Source organism: Bactrocera dorsalis, chromosome 5 (genome assembly GCF_023373825.1).
Source record: "Bactrocera dorsalis isolate Fly_Bdor chromosome 5, ASM2337382v1, whole genome shotgun sequence".
NCBI lineage: Eukaryota > Metazoa > Arthropoda > Insecta > Diptera > Tephritidae > Bactrocera > Bactrocera dorsalis.
This window is the reverse complement of record NC_064307.1, coordinates 66,703,289-66,722,224: the sequence shown is the minus strand read 5'-3', so window position 1 is coordinate 66,722,224 and position 18,936 is coordinate 66,703,289. Positions and strand designations below refer to the sequence as shown.

Sequence of the window (18,936 nt, the reverse complement as noted above, 5' to 3'; positions counted from 1 at the left end):
TTTAATGAAGAAAAATAAAATAATTTAGAAAAATTGTATAACATGAAATCAAAAATTGTACAATATTTACAAACAACTACATAAAAAAATAAAAAAAACTCTTAAAACATAAAAAATAATAATAATAATTTATTTAAAAGCTCTTAAAAAATATATAAAAACATAAAAAATATTGAATAAAATATTTTACAAATTTAAAAGAAAAAAGTGAAAAATAAAAATGGAGTCAAGCCAATGAAAAAAATAAATAAATTAGAAAATGTTTTAAAACATGAAATAAATAAAAAAAAATAAAAAAAATGGAAATAAAAAAAATCGAAATTAAAACAAATTAAAAAATTCTTAAAAACCACTTAAAAAAAACCACAATTTAAAGAAAAAAGTGAAGAATGAAAAATGCATTCAAGTTAAAATATTATAAAAATTAAAAAAAAAAATAAAAAAAATATATTGTTTTTATATTTAATACTACAAAAAAAATTAAAGGAATAATCTGTACGGAAATTTCTAACTAGAAGTCATGAAAAACCCCTATTTTTTAGAGTACCAACATAAAAAAGGACTCAACCACCCTAATGTATAAGCTTATAAACCAATAAAAAATAATTAATTTTAAAAATAATCTATTTTTTTACCCACTCTAATATATAGGCTTATACACCCACAACAATAATCTATTTGTTTTTTTTAATCCACCCAAATGTATAGGCTTATGCACCCATAAAAATAATTAATTTTTTTTTTACCCACCCTAATGCGTAAGCATACGCATCCACAGGCTACGCTAAAATTTTGAGCTTATGCTCGCTTTCATACGCTCAAAGTAATTTACTCGCTTATCTGGGAACGTGCTTTAAGTCCATCCTTTGGCATGGTCGTGTACTAAAAATTGTTTTTCTAAATGCTAGACATACGATGTCTTCGCAATAAACCCTTTGGACGTCACATGAGTCTAATTTTCGCCCATTTGCTGCTTTGTAGTGTGTACTATATAATTAAGATGCTGCGCCTTTAACCTTCTTTAATTGAAACATTGCTGACGCACATTTTACTAAATATCATTATTATGCTCGGCAATTAGCTTTGACATTATGCTGAGTGTAAGTGTATGTGGATATGTACATACATATATATAAAGTTGGTATATGTGGATAAAACATAAGCTTCCTCTAAATATGAATATTTATAGCTACTATAAACATATTTTTAATCGCTGGCGAATCCTTTCCTACTCATCCATACATACATACATACATACATAGTACATACACGTTTCAATATGTTATGTAATTATATCTTGATATATGTATGTATGCCTTTATGAATCGCGAAGCGCTTAAAAACTGTTGCTGTAGCAGGAACTGGAAGCATTTATTGCACGCACTTAAGTCGTTTTACCTTTTCAATCGCATTTACATAACTCATACGCACCCTCAAGCCTCCTTAGTCAACGCATTATGCTCGCATGTGTGTTTATTTGTAAGTTCGTAGGTTGGGTCTTTGTTTGTGCGCCAACCATTTTAATGAGCCCTTTCAAATGTGGGTCGAATTTTTTGCTGTGCAGATTTTTGTGTGTTTGTTGTTGTTTTTTATTGTTACTTGCGCGTATACCTTTTGGAATTTTAATTAATTGCGCGGTCTGGCTCCACCTCAGCTCAGCGCTTGGCTGGATTTTGATTGCTACATGTAAGCGAAAGGATTAAATCGCATTCCTCCGCGCATACAATGAGCTCTTGCTGCGTAATTATATACTGGCATCATATATGTGTAGCTGCAGCGCACGCTTCATACCCTGATTAGGGTATATTAAGTTTGGTTGATCAAAATCAAGCCTTTGTTTGGAAAACTTTTATATTTGACGAGATATCCTGACGAAATTAACCACGAATTATTTCTCAAGCCTGCGTTACAATCTCAGAAGAAATTGTTCAGATCGGATCACTATAGCATATAGCTGTCATACAAACTGAAGTCTCAAAATCGAGTCTTTGTATGGAAAACTTTTTCATTTTGCAATATATCTACATGAAATTTGACACATATTATTTTTCAAAGCATCGCTACAATCTTTGAAGAAATAATTCAGATCGGACCACTATAGCATATAGCTGTCATACAAACTGAACGCTCAAAATCAAATCTTTGTATGGAAAACTTTTTTATTTGTCAACATGTCATCACGAAATTTGGCACGACTTATTGTCCAAAGTAACGGCATAATATCAGAAGAAATTGTTCAGATCGGACCACTATAGCATATAGCAGCCATACAAACTACTTGAACAAAATCAAGTTTAATACCTTTTTATATCTTTTATGCTAAATATAAAAAAATGCACCTATGAAGGGTATTTCAACTTCCGTGCAGCCGCACTTAAACCTTTTTCCATTTTTTTATTATATTCTGGTATAATTGCTGGTAAAGTCTATATTGCTCATAATAAACTTTATTGCTTTAATGAAGTGGAAAAAATATGAAGTGGAAGCATGTGTGCTCTCAACATGGTACTATAGAAGGTTTTGGACAGGTTTTCACTGTGAGCTGCAGTAAAATATGAAACCGTCGTAAGAAATACGCGTAATTCTCTCTACCATACAAACCAAAGGAGCGCATGTTGACTTCTTGTGAGACTTCCACTAAACTGTTGGGCCTCAAACCAGCTCAGCAGGCGTTCATCAACCCAGAAACTGTGCAATTGCAAGGTACTTCTGACCTAGTAAACATCGGAAGAAGACTAGAGAGCTCTTCGCTCTCATCAATGCAAAGCACTTTGGATATCATACTTTTGGACGTCCAAGGGAACTGCGAACTCTTAACTTTTACCAAGATCCACCTTTCACTGGTTATAGAAGTTCTAACTGCGCGCTGTCGGGACTCATGCGATTGAACATCACAACGGTTGCCGGCTACCTCAGCTGTTTGGAAGAGGATGAGATAGAATCTTCTCAACACTTCCTCCTCAAATGTTCTACTTTTGCCAGATCAAGTCATTATAATTTTCGAAAAATTCACTACACTTACTATAAATTACTGTTTTCCAATCGCTCTCCAACATATATCCAAAAATTTCGTGCAATCCATTTAGCATTCAACTTTCAAAACATTTCCAATATTGTCGTGTCGGTGCGCACTTTAAAGCCCATGTTTACAAGCTACTTAAAAACTTTTCGAAATTTTCACAAAGTCATTATTTCATTATAAATTTTATTATGCGAAATTTCACAGAGCGCAAGCGGAACGGATGGCGGTGTAAAAGACACGTCTAAATCTACAAATGTACCGCCGTTGTTGTTGCAAGTCGGCAAGCCAAGCAACAAGGCAATGCGTGTAGAAACTTTGTCGTTTGTTTTGTCATTTATTAATTGTTTATAAATGCCTGGCACAGCTGCTAATTTACGCGGAGTGGCGGGTCAGGCGAACTACGGCAGCTAACATACAGAGTTGAGGTGTTTGTAGCCGTCGAAATTGTTTGTTTGTGTCACCAAAATCTCAATTTCTTGGAGGGTTGAGACTTGAGCACACAGAGGCGACACTGCGCCAGCGATGGACGGACAATGAAGTTGCAAACAAGTTTTCAAGCGCTCAGCGCCTTGAAGCTGTGTTGTGGTACAATGTGTTGTGCTGGAAGACAACGAAACTGGTTGAGACACATTTTGTTAGCGCCGCAAGTCCAAGTCTGATATGCTAATGAGGTGAAAGACAGCCATTTTAAAATTATGACAATTAAGTGGAAATGGCAACGAACGCCAGATTTTAATGGTGTTTTTATGTAACATTAATGGCTGATTGCCTGCCTCAAAGCCGAATTGTTTAAAGTTGATGATTTGTTTATAAGATTTTTATTACTTGTTAGTATACACTTGGCCAAACAGGGTCTCGGCTTTTGTTTTGTTTGTTTTGTTCGAGAGTTGGCGGTGTAGAATATTATGAAAAAATAAAATAAAATCGTTAGAATTTTTTATTGCTTAAAAAGAGCTTTGGACCTTGTGGTTTTTCATACCAAGACTGGGTTTTTAACGATGAATTTGTATGGCAGCTATACGCTATAGTAATTCGATCTGAACAATTTCTTCGGAGATTATATAATTACTTATGAGAAACAGTTTTGCCAAATTTTGTAAAGATATCTCGCTAAATGCAAAAGTTTTTCATACAAGAACTTGGTTTTGATCGCTCAGTTTGTATGGCAGCTATATGATATAGTAGTCTGATCTAAGAAATTTCTTCAAGATTTATATTATTTTTCTTAGGCAATAATTCACGCCAAATTTTGTAAGAATTTTTTGACAAATACAGAAGTTTTTCATAGTAGGACAGGTATTTGATCATTCAGTTTGTATTACAACTATATGATATAGTAATTCAATCCGAACAATTTCTGCAGAGATTATAGAGTTACTACGAAAAATAACACGTGCAACGTTTCGTGACGATATCTTCTCAAACTACCAAATTTTCTATACCAGGTCTTGAGTTGAATAGGCCAGTTTGTTTGGCAGCTATATCGTATAGTGGTCCAATTTAAGCCATTTCTTCGGAGATTGTAACATTACTCTAGACAATGATCGAGATCAAATTTTGTAAAGATACCTTTTCAAATTAAAAAGTTTTTCATACAAGAACTGGATTTTTATAGTTAAATTTATATGGCAACTATAGTAGTCCGATCTGAACAATTTCTTCAGAGATTGTATAATTTTTTTAGGCAATAATTCAGGCAAAATTTTATAAAGATATCTCGACAAATAATGAAATTTTCCATAAAAGGACACGTATTTCATCGTTGAGTTTGTATGGCAACTATATGCTATAGTAGTCCAATACGAACAATTTCTGCAGAGATTATAGAGTTGCTATGAGAAATAACACGTGTAAAGTTTTGTGATGATATCTCTTCAAACTAACAAGTTTTCTATACCAGGAGCTTGAGTTGGATCGGTCAGTTTGTATGGCAGCTATATGCTATAGTAGGCCAATCTGAACAATTTCTTCGCATATTGTAGCAATATGTTTGGTCATGATCTACACTAAAGTTTGTGAAGATACCACGTGAAATGCAAAAGTTTTTCATACAAGCACATGTTTCCAATCGTTCAGTTTATATGGCAGCTATATGCTAAAGTGGTCCAATAACGGTGGTACCGACAAATAAACATCTTCCTTGAGAAAAAATATCGTGTGAAAATTTTCAGCTGAATATCTCAAAAACTAACACTTCCTTCGAATTTATACAGACTGAAGGTCAAAGAGATCGACATGCCTAACTCGTTTCAGCTCTTCATTTATATCATATATAATTTTGCAGGGTCTCCAACCTTTCCTTCTGTGTGGTAGAAACGCCCTGACAACAAGTGTGTGCCCCTCTTGCTATCGCCAGTCACAAAATTTATCGAAAATCCATAAAAATAAATTTCCTTCTTTTTGTCAGCTCTAACCTAAAATAATAATTGCATACTAATTAGGCATTTACAGTAAAAAATTACATGCAGTAAATCGAATCAATGCAAATGGCGCCCACACACACATACACATGCACAAACAGAGCCACATTCGACGACCAGAAATGACAACACAGGCAATTACAGGCAACAACTCGCATAATGAGCCCCAAAGGCAGGGCTAGCAATTGGAGCCAATTGCCCAGCAATCCGGACATTTAGTGCCGCCCAATGGCCATCAAATTAACAAACGCAAATTGTCCGCAAATTAATTACGTTGCTCGCATAGAGAATAAACATTTTGGCTACAGAGCCGAGTGAACACTAACATATAAATAAATATTTACAACAAACGAAATTACAACAAATTAAGTATATAATGTATGCCTGTGCCGCAGTAATTTGTAAAAGCGCCCTCTGGCGTCATTTTCATTTTCATTTTCATGAACACAACATGAGAATCAATTAGCCAAACAGGCGAGTTACAAATCCGCACGGCGCAGCGCAGCAAACTCTTCTGTCAAAGCAGGTGGTGTGGCGGTTGAGTGCTGTAAGCCCACTTTTATGCGAGTGTAAGCCAATAAAACGAGTATAAATAAAACGCCCGTCGTGCCTTTGTCGTGGCCACACCGACCACCGGCTCATGCCCGGACCGCGCGTTGCACGTACATAAATCCAACGACCTGTGCGGCTCCCTGGTGTGGGTTGAAAGGCAATCATTACAAGTGGGCTCTAAGTGCCAGCGCTACCTTGTTGGCAAGTGTCAATGTGTATGTGTGTGTGTGTGTCCGGTTGGTGGTGGCAATCACCCACAATGCCGCAACCAAATCTCAAAGGTCTGCTTTAGTTGCCTTACAACGGCGCTAAACCGCACTCATAAAGCTGTGACAACGGGGGTTGTGCTCCGCAACTAGTTGACGGCCCGGACGTACTCATGCCAGCGACTCTTTCTACCGTGCTTTCGGCCAATTAATGTCACCCCATTATTAAATGATCCCTAATTATGTGAAATGATTTTAGTTGGGAGTAAATGCTCAACACAGTTATTTAAATTGCTGCGCAGAGGGTTGCGTTGAGCTGGCGTGGGGCTGGATATCTTTTATGGCTCAAGTATTTATGTACGGCTTCCGATTTCTTTCTTATTGTTGACATTTAAATAAAACTAGTTTTATGACTGTGGTGTGAGGTGGTATAGTTATAACTAAGGGGTTCAGTCGTCTAGGTTAGATTAAAATATTAATAGAAGCGCTAAAACTTATTGAATATACCTTGTATGGAGCTAACGGACAAAGAGTTCTAAAGTGCGTGTGTAAGGGATGCTATCAATGTACAAGGCTTGTATGTTAGTCTGACCAACTTTTACACAACACCTAGCTGTAGAAGCTCCTAAACGACTGTCTTTGCTTTCCTTAGACTACTGAAGACTATGGACTTTACCTTCTAACCGAAATCTCTTAGTTGTCTGAGTAATAACGACACCGCCTACAATTTGCTGCGGTCTTAACTCACTCGGAGTCTTGACTAAACGACTTTGTCGTCTTTTCCGGTAAACTACTGAAGATTGCGGGGTCTAATGAAACCTTGAACCGAAATCTCTTGGATATCTCAGTTGCTGCCCACAGTTTTCTTCGGTCTTAACTTGCTCCAAGACTGCGACATCCATAGTTATACACTGAATGGAGTGTACTATAATAAGTTTTCCACGAAGTTCGTAATGCAGGAAACGTCGGAGACTCTATAAAATACATATATACAAGATCAGCATGACGAGTTGAGTCAAATCACCCATGCCTGTCTATCTATCCCTACTTCCGTCCGTCCGTTTCTCTGTATATGCAGACTAATCCCTCAGTTTTTGAGATCTAAAATTCTGTACACGTTCATTTTTTTCCAAGGATCTACACATTTGTCGGAGCCACTCATAATGGATCACTATAGCATATACATACATAGGTGTCATACAATCTGGCCGATACAAATCATATCCTTGTACGAAAAACTTTTTTGTTTGTTGAGATATGTTCACAAAATTTGGTATATAATAATCTTCAATCGAACAGTATTATATTTGAAGAAATTGCTCAGATCGGACACGTATAGCCTATAGCTGTCATACGAACTGAACGATGCAAAGTATGTCCTTATATAGAAAACTTTTTTATTTTAGGAGTTATCGGCATGAAACTTCGAAATAAATATTGTTCAAGATACATAACCAATCTATGAAGAAATCGTTTAAATAGGACTACTATAGCATATAGCTGCCATACAAACTGAACGATCAAAATTACACTCTTATATGGAAAACTTTTTCTATTGAAAAGATATCTTCACGAAATTCGGCACATATTACTTTTTGATATAACGGTAGAATCTCTGAAAAAATTACTCGAATCGGACAACTATAGTATATAGCTGCCATACAATCTGAACTATCAATAATAAGTTCATGTATGAGAAACTATTTTATTTGCTGAGATATCCTCACGAAATTTGGCATGGCTTACTTTCCAAGACAGCGCTATAATTTTCGAAAAAAATTTTCAGATCGAACCACTATAACCTATAGCTGTCATATAAACCGACCAATGAAAATCAAGCTTTTGTACGAAAAACTTGCTTATTTGAGAGGATATCTTCACGAAATTTGATACAAGTTATTACTAAAGGCTTTGATACGATATGCGAAGATATCTTTCAGATCGAACTACTATAGCATATAGCTGTCATACGACCGACCAAAAAAATACAGCTATTGTATGAAAACTTTTGTATTTGTGAAGGTTACTATAGTTTCGGTGCAACCGAAGTTAACGGTTTTCCTTTTTTTGGAATAATATTTGTCCAAATTCTATCTAGAAAACTATTTTCCTCCGGTATTAACTCACAAAGTTAGCTTGCGCCACTTTTTTCTAAATATTAGTCATTTATATACATACATATGTATGTATGACTCTCTCAAAAACCCCTTATCTTAATATAACAAGTTCGGCTACAATACAACGCCAGCCTATGCAGAAGGTTAAATTTAACTTAATATAAGCTAAAAATTGTTATTTTCTTCCATTTCCTAGTGTCGGCGAGTCTCTCACAGGCGCATCAGCACCATCAAAGCAACGACAAGGATGGCAAGAAGAAGCACACCCGCCCAACATTCAGTGGTCAGCAAATTTTCGCGCTGGAAAAGACATTCGAACAGACCAAATATCTGGCCGGACCAGAACGGGCGAAACTCGCCTATGCCTTAGGGATGACCGAATCGCAAGTGAAGGTGAGTGAATACATACATATACTATATATAAAATGTATATATGTATGTTATATACATATTCATTGGACAAAGCTAAGCACTATTAAGCTTCATTCATGCTAAAAAGTATATAAAATGAAATATGAAAACTAGAAATGCAGCACCGTTGCTATCTAACAAGGCAGCACATTAAAGCATGCAAAACTTTTTTTAGTGTTTTTGTAAACGGTCGGTTCTGTTTTTTTCTTCTTATGAAGAAATGCAGTTTAAACATTTAAAAGAGATACGACACAGATAAAGCGAAATATTCAGCACCAAAAACGAAAAAAAATTTGAAATTCAGTATCCCAAGCAATGAAGGTGTACATACATACACATGTACTATCTCGTAAGCGCCTTTAAAAGTGGGCAAGGAAATGCAAGTGAAAAGGCAATACGTGAAAGGCGTTGAAAAATTTGCATTTTTATTGAAAGGCAAATCCGAGTGGATTTCGCTGGGTATAAAGCGAATGAAGTATGGCTCGCTAAAGTTTTGGCGTTTAGCGGCGGTTGGAGCAGGGGGTGGTGTATAATATTGTGCACACAGCGCACTCACACTCACTCGTATCGCACGTATTTGCCGTGAAAATGGCGGTCACAACAACCAACCGCCCACATACACGCTTGTATGTGCTTACTCGTGCCTCATAAGCCCCAGCGCCGCCGGCGAAGCTGCTGTGACTGGCTGTGGCTTCATCGTTTTCGAGCGCTTCATTTTGCGCTAACCTTTTATGTGCATTTTATTACATTTTTCATTTCTTCATTTTGTATTTTTTCCTTTTTTGCTGTTGTTGTTGGCTTTTTACATGGTATGCGGTTCGCCGTCGCTGTCGCCTGGGATTACGCGGGTCGCTGCGGCTGCTGCGGGTGCGCGCTTTATACGCGTAATACCGCATAATACGCGCCGCATGTCTAAGTTTGCTAAAGGTTTTTTGCTCAACTTTTGTTTTATTTTTATACCCTGCACAGCGTATCTTTAGTTTGTCACGAAGTTCGTAAGACTCAGTTGGAGAGCTCAGTTTTTGAGATATCGGTCTGAAATTTTGCACCGATTATTTTTCAATGCAACAATACAATCTCCCAAGAAATGGTTCAGATCCGACCACTAGAGCGTATAGCTGTCATACAAACTGAACGATCGGCATCAAGTGCTTGTAAGGAAAATTTTTCTATTTCAAGAGATATCTTGACGAAATTCAGTACTTATTATTTTTTTTAGAAAGCACTCAATTCACCAAGAAATAGTTCAGATCGAATCAATATGGCGTATAGCTGCCATACAAACTGAGCTATCAAAATGCAGTCCTTATATGAAAAACTTTCTTATTGGACGAGATATCTCCACAAAATTTAACATCAAGTTTTGTCCAAGGTAACGGTAAAATCTCCAGAGAAATTGTTGAGATCAGAGTACTATAACATATAGCTGCCATACAAACTGATTGATCAAACTCAAGACCTTATATGAAAAACTTGTTTATATGCCGAGATATCGTCTTGAATTTTTGCATATATTATTCTCCAAAATAGCGATACAATCTCCCAAGAAATATTTCAGATCGGACCCATATAGCCTATAGCTACCATACAAACTGAACTATTAAAATTCAGTGCTTGTATGAAGAACTTTTTTATTTCTTGAGATATCCTCACGAAATTTGGTATTTATTATTATCTAAAGTAACGGTATAATCTCCAGAGAAAGTATTCAGATCGGACCCATATAGCATATAGCTGCCATACAAACTGACCGCACAAAATGAAGTTTTTGTATGGCATCTTTAGTATTTGTAAAGGGTATTATACCCTCTTTGCAAGAAAAGTTAAGTTTATTTGTTGTTGTTGTATTTTTTTGTTTAAAATCTAAAATCCACGTAGACATTGCCGTCGCTTGCCACTTAATGTTGAAATCCACAAGCTTCGGCGACTGTATGCGCAGTTTAAAATGCTTCAATGGATTTCCATTTTTATTTCATTTTTTTTTTTATTTATTTCAAGGGGATATGTGTTGTCGCATTTTATACCGTTAAACACAAATCCTTTTGTCGTCAAATTTGTTGGGCATTATTGTGGGCATGTCAGTCGCTTTATAAATGTTGCTGATTTGTGGGACTTGTCAGAGATACTGGTGTGTATGTAGCACATTATGTATGTGTGTGTGTGTGTGTGTGACACACGTGCGCGAGGGCTTTTGTGCGCTTGAGCTGCTATTGTTGCATGTTGTTAGTTGTTGGTGTTGTTGGCGGTAACTATTTGCAGACTTTTTCTTGTTCGCCACCGCGCGTGTACCGTTATTTAAATTAGTCCTAATCCGCGCATTTAATTGGTCCGGCTTTCGCTGCCGTTGGGACATACAAATACATACGTACATATGTATATTCATATGTATATACATACATATTGGGTAGTAGAAAAAATCTTTTCGTATTTTGTCAATACAAGTGGTAGATGTCGTTGCAGTCGTATATAACATTTATATTTCATATAATCGAGCTGAAAACTCATACCGGATAACAGTAATATTGACTGCCTGCATTTACAACCTCAATTGCGCTGCAATTATGACATATCTTGCATGTGTAGGCGTTATTGTGCGAATATTTAGCGGCAATGTCATATATCCATACTTAAAGCGAAATTCCTAATAATTGTTGTATCCACAAATTGACATTTTTCTACGCAAATCAACGTTAATTGCAACGAGTGTAGGCGTTTTCTGCACTCAAAGCCGAAATCCAGCATTTCGAGCGCTGCAACATTAGTTTAGTTATACAGCATTAGGGTGCGGCCAATGCTGACAGGTTGTGTTTGGTTTGATATTATTTTCAAAAGTTGACAGGTAAATATAAGTTTAAAGCAATAAAAGTAAAATAACAAGAAAATATAAATAAATTGAATACAAAAGTTCGAAATTAATGGTAAAAACAGCGTATAAATTTTATATATTAAAATTTTTCCATACAAGGACATGTTTTTGAACGTTCAGGTTATATGGCAGCTATATGTTATAGTAGTCCACACAAGCATTTAATTTTCATCATCCGTCTGTATGATAGCTACATATATGATACAGTAGTTTGATCCGAACCATTTGTTTGGAGATTATAGAAATAGCTTGGATTATAAGCTATAGCCAATTTTGTGAAGATACTTCGACAAATAAAAGACTTTTCCATACAAGAACTTGCTACCGTTCTAGATCTGAAAAAATTTATGCGCATATGATATTTTTGCATCATAGGATAATTCATATCAAATTTCGTTAAAATATCTCTTGAAATAATAAAGTTTTCCATACAAAAACAGAATTCTGATCGTTCAGCTTGTATGACAGCTGTGTGCTATGACAGTCCGATATCAGCGCTTTCGACAAATGAGTTGCATGCTTGGGAAGAAAAGGTTGTGTAGAAACTTCAGTCAGATAGCTCAGAAACTGAGCGCCTGGTTTGCGTATACATCGACAGACCCTGGTTAGGGTATAATATTTGTCAATAAAATCGAGTTGATTTTAATGAATATAAGAATTAAAAAAAATATTGGTTAAAAAATTTATTAATAAAAAAAAAATAAATTAAAAAATAAAACTAAATAATAAATCATAAAATTTTAATAATTAAAAAAAATTAATTAAAACGGTTTTTATTAATTAAAAAAAAACATAAAAAATTTAAAAAAAAATTGTAATAATGAAAAACATTTATCGAAACATCTTTAATAAATATTTTTTTTTTTTAATTTAATTTTAATAATTGATGAAGTTAGACTTATTAAACAATTTTTGCCACCCAAGTCAAGTAGCTTCAAAAGTGTCTTAAAAATTGTGTAAAAGCTTATAACTGAAATTAAAATAAATGTTATTTATGTATATAAAAATTAATAAAATAATTTAAAAAATACTAATTTTTAAAATTTTTAATAATTAAAAAAAAATATCAAAAAAATTTAAAATTATATAGTAATAAAAAATTTAATTATAAAAAAATTTAGTTTAAAAATTTTCAATAATATTTATCAATAAAATTTAATTGATAATTTTGTTGTTTCCATATTTCACAAAAACTAGTTTTTAATATAAAAAAAAACTAAAAAAATTCATTTAAAAAATGTTTACAAAAATATTAATTGCGCCATTTTTGTCAAAATAATTTTATTATAAACTCAAATTCAACCAAAGTTCTTCATTATTTTTTTTTATTATCAAACACTAGGTGTCAGTAGTACAAGCAAAGCAAAATGTCATATTTTTCAAGCAAGCTTTGCACTGACGCGCTGTGCAGTGGCTAACGGCACTTTGTATATTCAAAACGTGCTCGAGAATTCATATCATCAACACAACTCCCGACAGTCATTAATAATAACAGCTAAAACAAGGCAAAAAGCTAGAAATGGCTCGTAATTATACATAAGAGAAACATATACACATAAGGCACATATATACAAGTACATACAAACATACTACTATATGAAATATACATAGATACATATTTGTTGTTGCGACAAAATCTCAGCTTTGGCATCAAATCACAACATTATGTCCACCATTATTTTCATTGTATGGCGCTTTGATGTCTAATAGCATTTGTTGTTTTTGTTTGTAACCAAACAACTGTTGTTCGTGTGTATGTGTGTGCGTGCGCTTACAAATGGTTTTAATTATGCTAACATGCAATTATTCTTGTCAAGATCATTTCTCATATTAAGAAAGGTCGCCACACAACCGTTAGTTGCATTGCTAGTGTGTATGTTGGTGGTGTTAGTAGTGAACTGTGCCAGCTACCGCCCACAAGGGGTCACTACATGTATATGTGTGTGTTGAAATGCTAAACACAGCTACCATTTGCACCCATACGCGCACGTTTTTGCTAGTTTTTTGTTGTATCACATTGTTTTTGGGCTGTCTGTAGTACGTACTACACATACAACTATATATGTGCGTGTGTATGTGTGTTCGTGTGCTCATCTCGCTGTCATATTAACTAATTTGCATATGCAAGCTGTCTATATCCGGGCAATAGCCGGCCGATTGATGTGCCCGATTGTTGTTGTTTTTGTTTTTGCCACAATTTGCATACTAACGCATGTGGCAGCATGATACCGTTACACAGGCCAGCCTGAAAGCATGCAAGCAATCTGAAATGCAAAAAAAAAAACTTTCATGAACATCCTTTGCCGTTTCAGCACTTTTTACAAGTGTGTTTGTGTGTGTGCGTGAGTCGATCTCATTGCTGCCCACGCGCTTATTCGCTTACTAATTGAATATGTATGAAGCGTCGCATTGCCATTAGGCAAGCATGGATAATAGATAAACTCACACATATGTATATGTATATGTATATATGTACATATATGAAGTTGTGTGTATGTAAGTGTACGGAGACCACTTGCCATTGCCGAATTCTTAATTTACAGGCGAATTGTTGCCATCGTCCTAACGCACTCATTATGTTGTGACACCCAAACTCGCTCGCATACATATACATACTTAACATATATGCATAGTATATGCTGAGTTGCTTGGCTGCAATGAGGTCCATTTGTCGTTGCAGTTGTCGCACTCAGCCCATCTTCGTCATTTGCTCGGCTCAACCGCTATGCTCATCCATGCTAGCCATTAAGCCATTCACTCAGCCATCCATCAGCGTACACGCACACATGCGCTCATACGTTTATGTATGTATACTCATACATATATACTCAGTTTTGTTGCGCTGCATACACTGGGAGCGCCGTCACTGTGCAACTGTCGCTTCGATTCAATTCCTCATAAAATCATAAACATTCGTGCTCCTCATTCTTCGGCCATTAATCATTTCCTCATCATAATCGCCAAATGTTTGCTGTTTTTGTTCGAGTGTTTGAGTGTATGTGTGCATTTGTGTCTCATTGCATTAGTGTTGTCATCTTTTAGGCGTGGAAGCACTGCGCTTTTCATGTAAACGTCTAAAAGTGTCAGATAACGGTAAAATTTATATGTAGTTGCTTATAGAAATGAGTTTGTATAATTTTTAATTAATAATTTTTAATTACTAAAATAAATTATTTAAAAATTTTAATTATTCAAATTAAAAAATTAAAAAAAAAAAATTAAAAAAATAATTTAAAAAATTTAAATGACTTTTTAAAAATAAAATTTAATTAAAATAATTAGTAAAAAAAATTTTTGTTAAAATATTAATTAAAACAAAATTATAAAAATTTTAAAAATTATAAAAATTATTTTGCCAATCACGTCAGGTAGCTTCAAAAAACCCTCAAGGACTAAATAACAATACATTTAATTTCGATTGACGCATAAATTAAGAAAATTAATTATTACTTAAATATAATTTATTATACCCCCAAAAAAGCTTTTAGCCAAATGTCAAATGCCATTATTGAAATGTAAGCCATTAAAAAATTACCATAATTAACAACAAAAGCGCAATTCTGATAACACGTTTTGTTGTTGTTGCTGCTTTTGAACTTAAAAATTACTTTCGAACTTATAATTTGCTATTCCTATAACGAATTACTTTATGTTCACATTTTCGTTTGTTTATGGCTTCCGCTCACCTCACGCTCTGTGTTCGGCCACAACAACAAGTAATAAAGGAAATCTGTTGCATTAATAGCTAATGAATGCCTATTATAAATTTCGGTTTAATTTGTTTCACAAGCAAAGTTTTCAAGCAATGATTGCGCTGTGGCACAGCTGAGCTTTAAAATTATATGGCAATCAGAGAATTTATTGTTTATCGACAGCCATTAACAGTTGAATATTACCGAGATTTAATGGATGTTTTGTGAGATGTGAAAAGCCATGAATTTAGGAGGGGGTTGAGAGTGAAAAAAAGTTGGAGAGTAAGAAGAATAAGCAAAGATTGTCAGTAATATGTAAAAGGTCTGCTGAATGCTTCTCTAATCGCTAAGGCTGCTTAAGAACAACGAAGCCCCAGGCGCTGATGGATTACCGGATGTACTGTTAACAGCCGGCGGCGAGAATATGACAAAAATATTCAGCTGCTAAGCTTGACTTCCTCGGATGAGTACTTGACCAATGACTGGAATATGAGCGTACTCTGCTCGGGCCACTAGAAGGGCTATCCGCTGTCAGATATCAGGATCACGATCGGCCTTCTCAACATTCCACATAAGGTCCTTTCAACAGTATTGTGTGTATGTTTCGGTTAGGTTTCACCAAGTGCCTTAGAACTCAGGTATTCAGGTGTTCAGTTACCTGATTTTTTAAATAAAAGTTTCGGTTAGGTATTTTTCACCTAAATTTTGAGGTTATGTAAAAAAGGTGTTCACACAAAATTTGTAGATCGTTTCATTACCTACCACCCTGCCATATAACTTTTTTCTATAGGACGCGTAGTTTTGCCAGTAAGCGAGACAAGCCATTTTGAACCCTTAAAAATTCAAACACGAGCATCACTTTCCTCTTTCCGTCTATAGTTGGCCAGTAAATTATTTATCTTTTAATTTTTGTTATTTTTTCAACCTTTTCTAATGGGTTACATTCAACTATACTTTTTTTGCTTTAAAAAATTATCCACTCTGCTCCACTTAGTGCTACTCAACTCAACTTAACTCAACCCGCTGCCATTCAATTAGGCATTTATCATATTTTACAACCAATTTTTCAGCTTAATAACGCCATGACCAAACTCCATGCTCCTTACGCTCGTAAAACTAACTTAACTGCGTTTTTATTTAGCAACAGCTAAGCCCGAAAAATTTATCTCTATCGCCTACTGAGCGACTTTCTGCTCAAAATTAGTCAACTGCTGTCAATCTTTACGATTTTTCCATGAAGTTTATTACTACCAAAACCGCAATAAATCAGTCAAAACACAACTGAGGTATTCTTTATTTGGTCGCATGTATGTGTTTATTGTATTTGTATATGTGTGCATTTGAATATGTGTGAATACATAACTAAAATGTATACTGTGTGAGAAAGAGTGTAGTTGCTCATATATGCAAATAACTCAACTTTTATATGCAGAGAACTCGTTTATTTTTACCTTTACATATATACTTGTGAATATAAATAAATTTACATACATATATGCTTGTGTATATAAATATCTCTGTATATGAGCTGGCATGCATCTATAAAATAAATTAATGGCTTTTATCGGGCAACATAACTTTTCGAAATATTTACTACAAGCCAGAGAATATACACACACTTGCATTCAAGCATAGTTTGGTATTTGTAGAAATAAACGGTGAAGGCTTAAGCTGAGCGCATAGTGGAAGATATAGAAGAAACAAAAAAAGCTATAATACCCTACACAGTTGCTATAATACCCTTCACAGTTGCATTTCTTAGCATAAAAGGGTGTAAAATGAACTTTAATTGATTTTTATAGGTCAGTTTGTATGGCAGCTATATGCTATAGTCAACCGATTTGAACAATTTCTTCGGTGATAGTACCGTTATTTTTGATAACTGTTCATGTAAAATTTTGTGAAAATATCTCATGAAATGAAAAAGTTTTTCATACAGAGACATGTATTTGATCAATCAGTTTGTATGGCAGCTATATGCTATAGTCATCCGATCTGAAATATTTCTTCGGAGATTATACTGTTACCTTTGATAATTCTTTGCAAAAAATGTTGCGCAAATATCTCGTGAAATGAAAGAGTTTCCGTACAAGGACATGTATTTGATCGTTCAGTTTGTATGGCAGCTATATGCCATAGTCATCCGATCTGAATAATTTCTTCGGAGATTGTATTAAGGTTTTAGAAAATAATACATGCTACATTTCATGAAGATATCTCGTGAAATGAAAGAGTTTTCCATACAAGGACATGTATTTTATCGTTCAGTTTGTATGGCAACTATATGCTAAGGTAGTCCGATCAGAATCATTTCTTCAGATAATATATCTACGCTTTAGAAAATAATCCAAGCCGAATTTCATGAAGATATCTCAACAAATAAAAAAGTTTTCCATACAAGGACATGCATTAGATCGTTATGGAAGGGAAATCTCAAGCGCTACATAACTTATATATATGATAATATACTATATATACATACATATGTATATGTTTTCATGCTACAAACGCGTAGGTGGTTTTTATCATATCCCGCTGTATCAGTTTATATTCGCAGCACAGCGGGGGTGCCCATATAAATTAAAAACTTTATTTGGACCTTTAGTGTCAAGCATCTTTGCTGGCGTGTTGCTTTCAAGCGAATTTGCATATCAGTGTGTACATTTATGTGTTCCCGTGTGTGATATCCTTTTATCAACCCATACACATACATACATACGAGCACAGCAAAAGTAACACCACCACCACTAAACCACCAACAAAAAACTGAATACCAAAAACAGCAACATTTTATTGGCAGCTCTCTGCCTGGCACTCGTACCACCTGGCGACATTCCGTCAGCCATTTCGCTTGTGTTGACTGATTTCTCGGCAGCTTTGGGCCCTTGCTGCTTTGCGACGCATGCGCTTTGCCACAATTTAAATGCCACCAAAACACGCACACCAACAATATTTTGACTTTATTTCTTACGCCTCTTAGCATAGCATGGCGGCCGTTGCCACCACTAACTCCACCACAGCCACTACAAGCCCGTCAACGCCGCCGAAAAGCCATAAAAATTTGAATACTTGACTTTTTGGTTTTATTGCACCCTTTATTTTTTTTGGTTTCGTGCGCTCGTCCGCTATTGTTGGCCATTTCGTTTATTCCAGGTATCCACCATGCCATGCATTTACAATTGAGTGCCAGCTAGACATGTGGTCCTGCGTCGCTTTGTTCGTTTGTTTTTTTGTGCATTGGTCATAAATCTATCGAAATTCGGTTGCTTGTTGCGGCTCAAATGGCAGCGCAGCGAATTGATTGCAGCCGGCGACAATGTTTGATTGACTTTGACATGTTGCTGTCATAAAATGCCTTGAACCGGTGCGTCGCTTGCGCAATTGAGTGCACAATTGGACATAAACCTGTTGTGTATGTGTATGTAAATTTTTGCTGGACACAGTATATGTGTATATATGTGAGATTTGAGTATATAACGCTTGTTTGTGTATATATTTATCTTTGTAGGCGGCCTTTGTCCATACAAGGACTGTATTTTGATAGATACATTTGTATGGTAGCTATATGTTATAGTAGTTCTATCTGCATTAAATCTTCGGAGTTTATGCTGCTGCTTTAGATAATAATCTATGCCAAATTTCGTGAAAAT

At 35.1% G+C, this 18,936-nt stretch overlaps 1 protein-coding gene across 1 annotated transcript in view; it reads left to right on the top strand.

Moving 5' to 3' along the window:
* LOC105225971 (homeotic protein Sex combs reduced) overlaps positions 1 to 18,936 on the top strand; it is a 41,567-nt gene that overhangs the window by 17,353 nt on the left and 5,278 nt on the right. Inside the window, exon 3 of the mRNA XM_049457455.1 lies at positions 8,514 to 8,710. Within this exon, the coding sequence (XP_049313412.1) occupies positions 8,514 to 8,710 (197 nt within the window). The remainder of the gene's footprint in view (positions 1 to 8,513; positions 8,711 to 18,936) is intronic.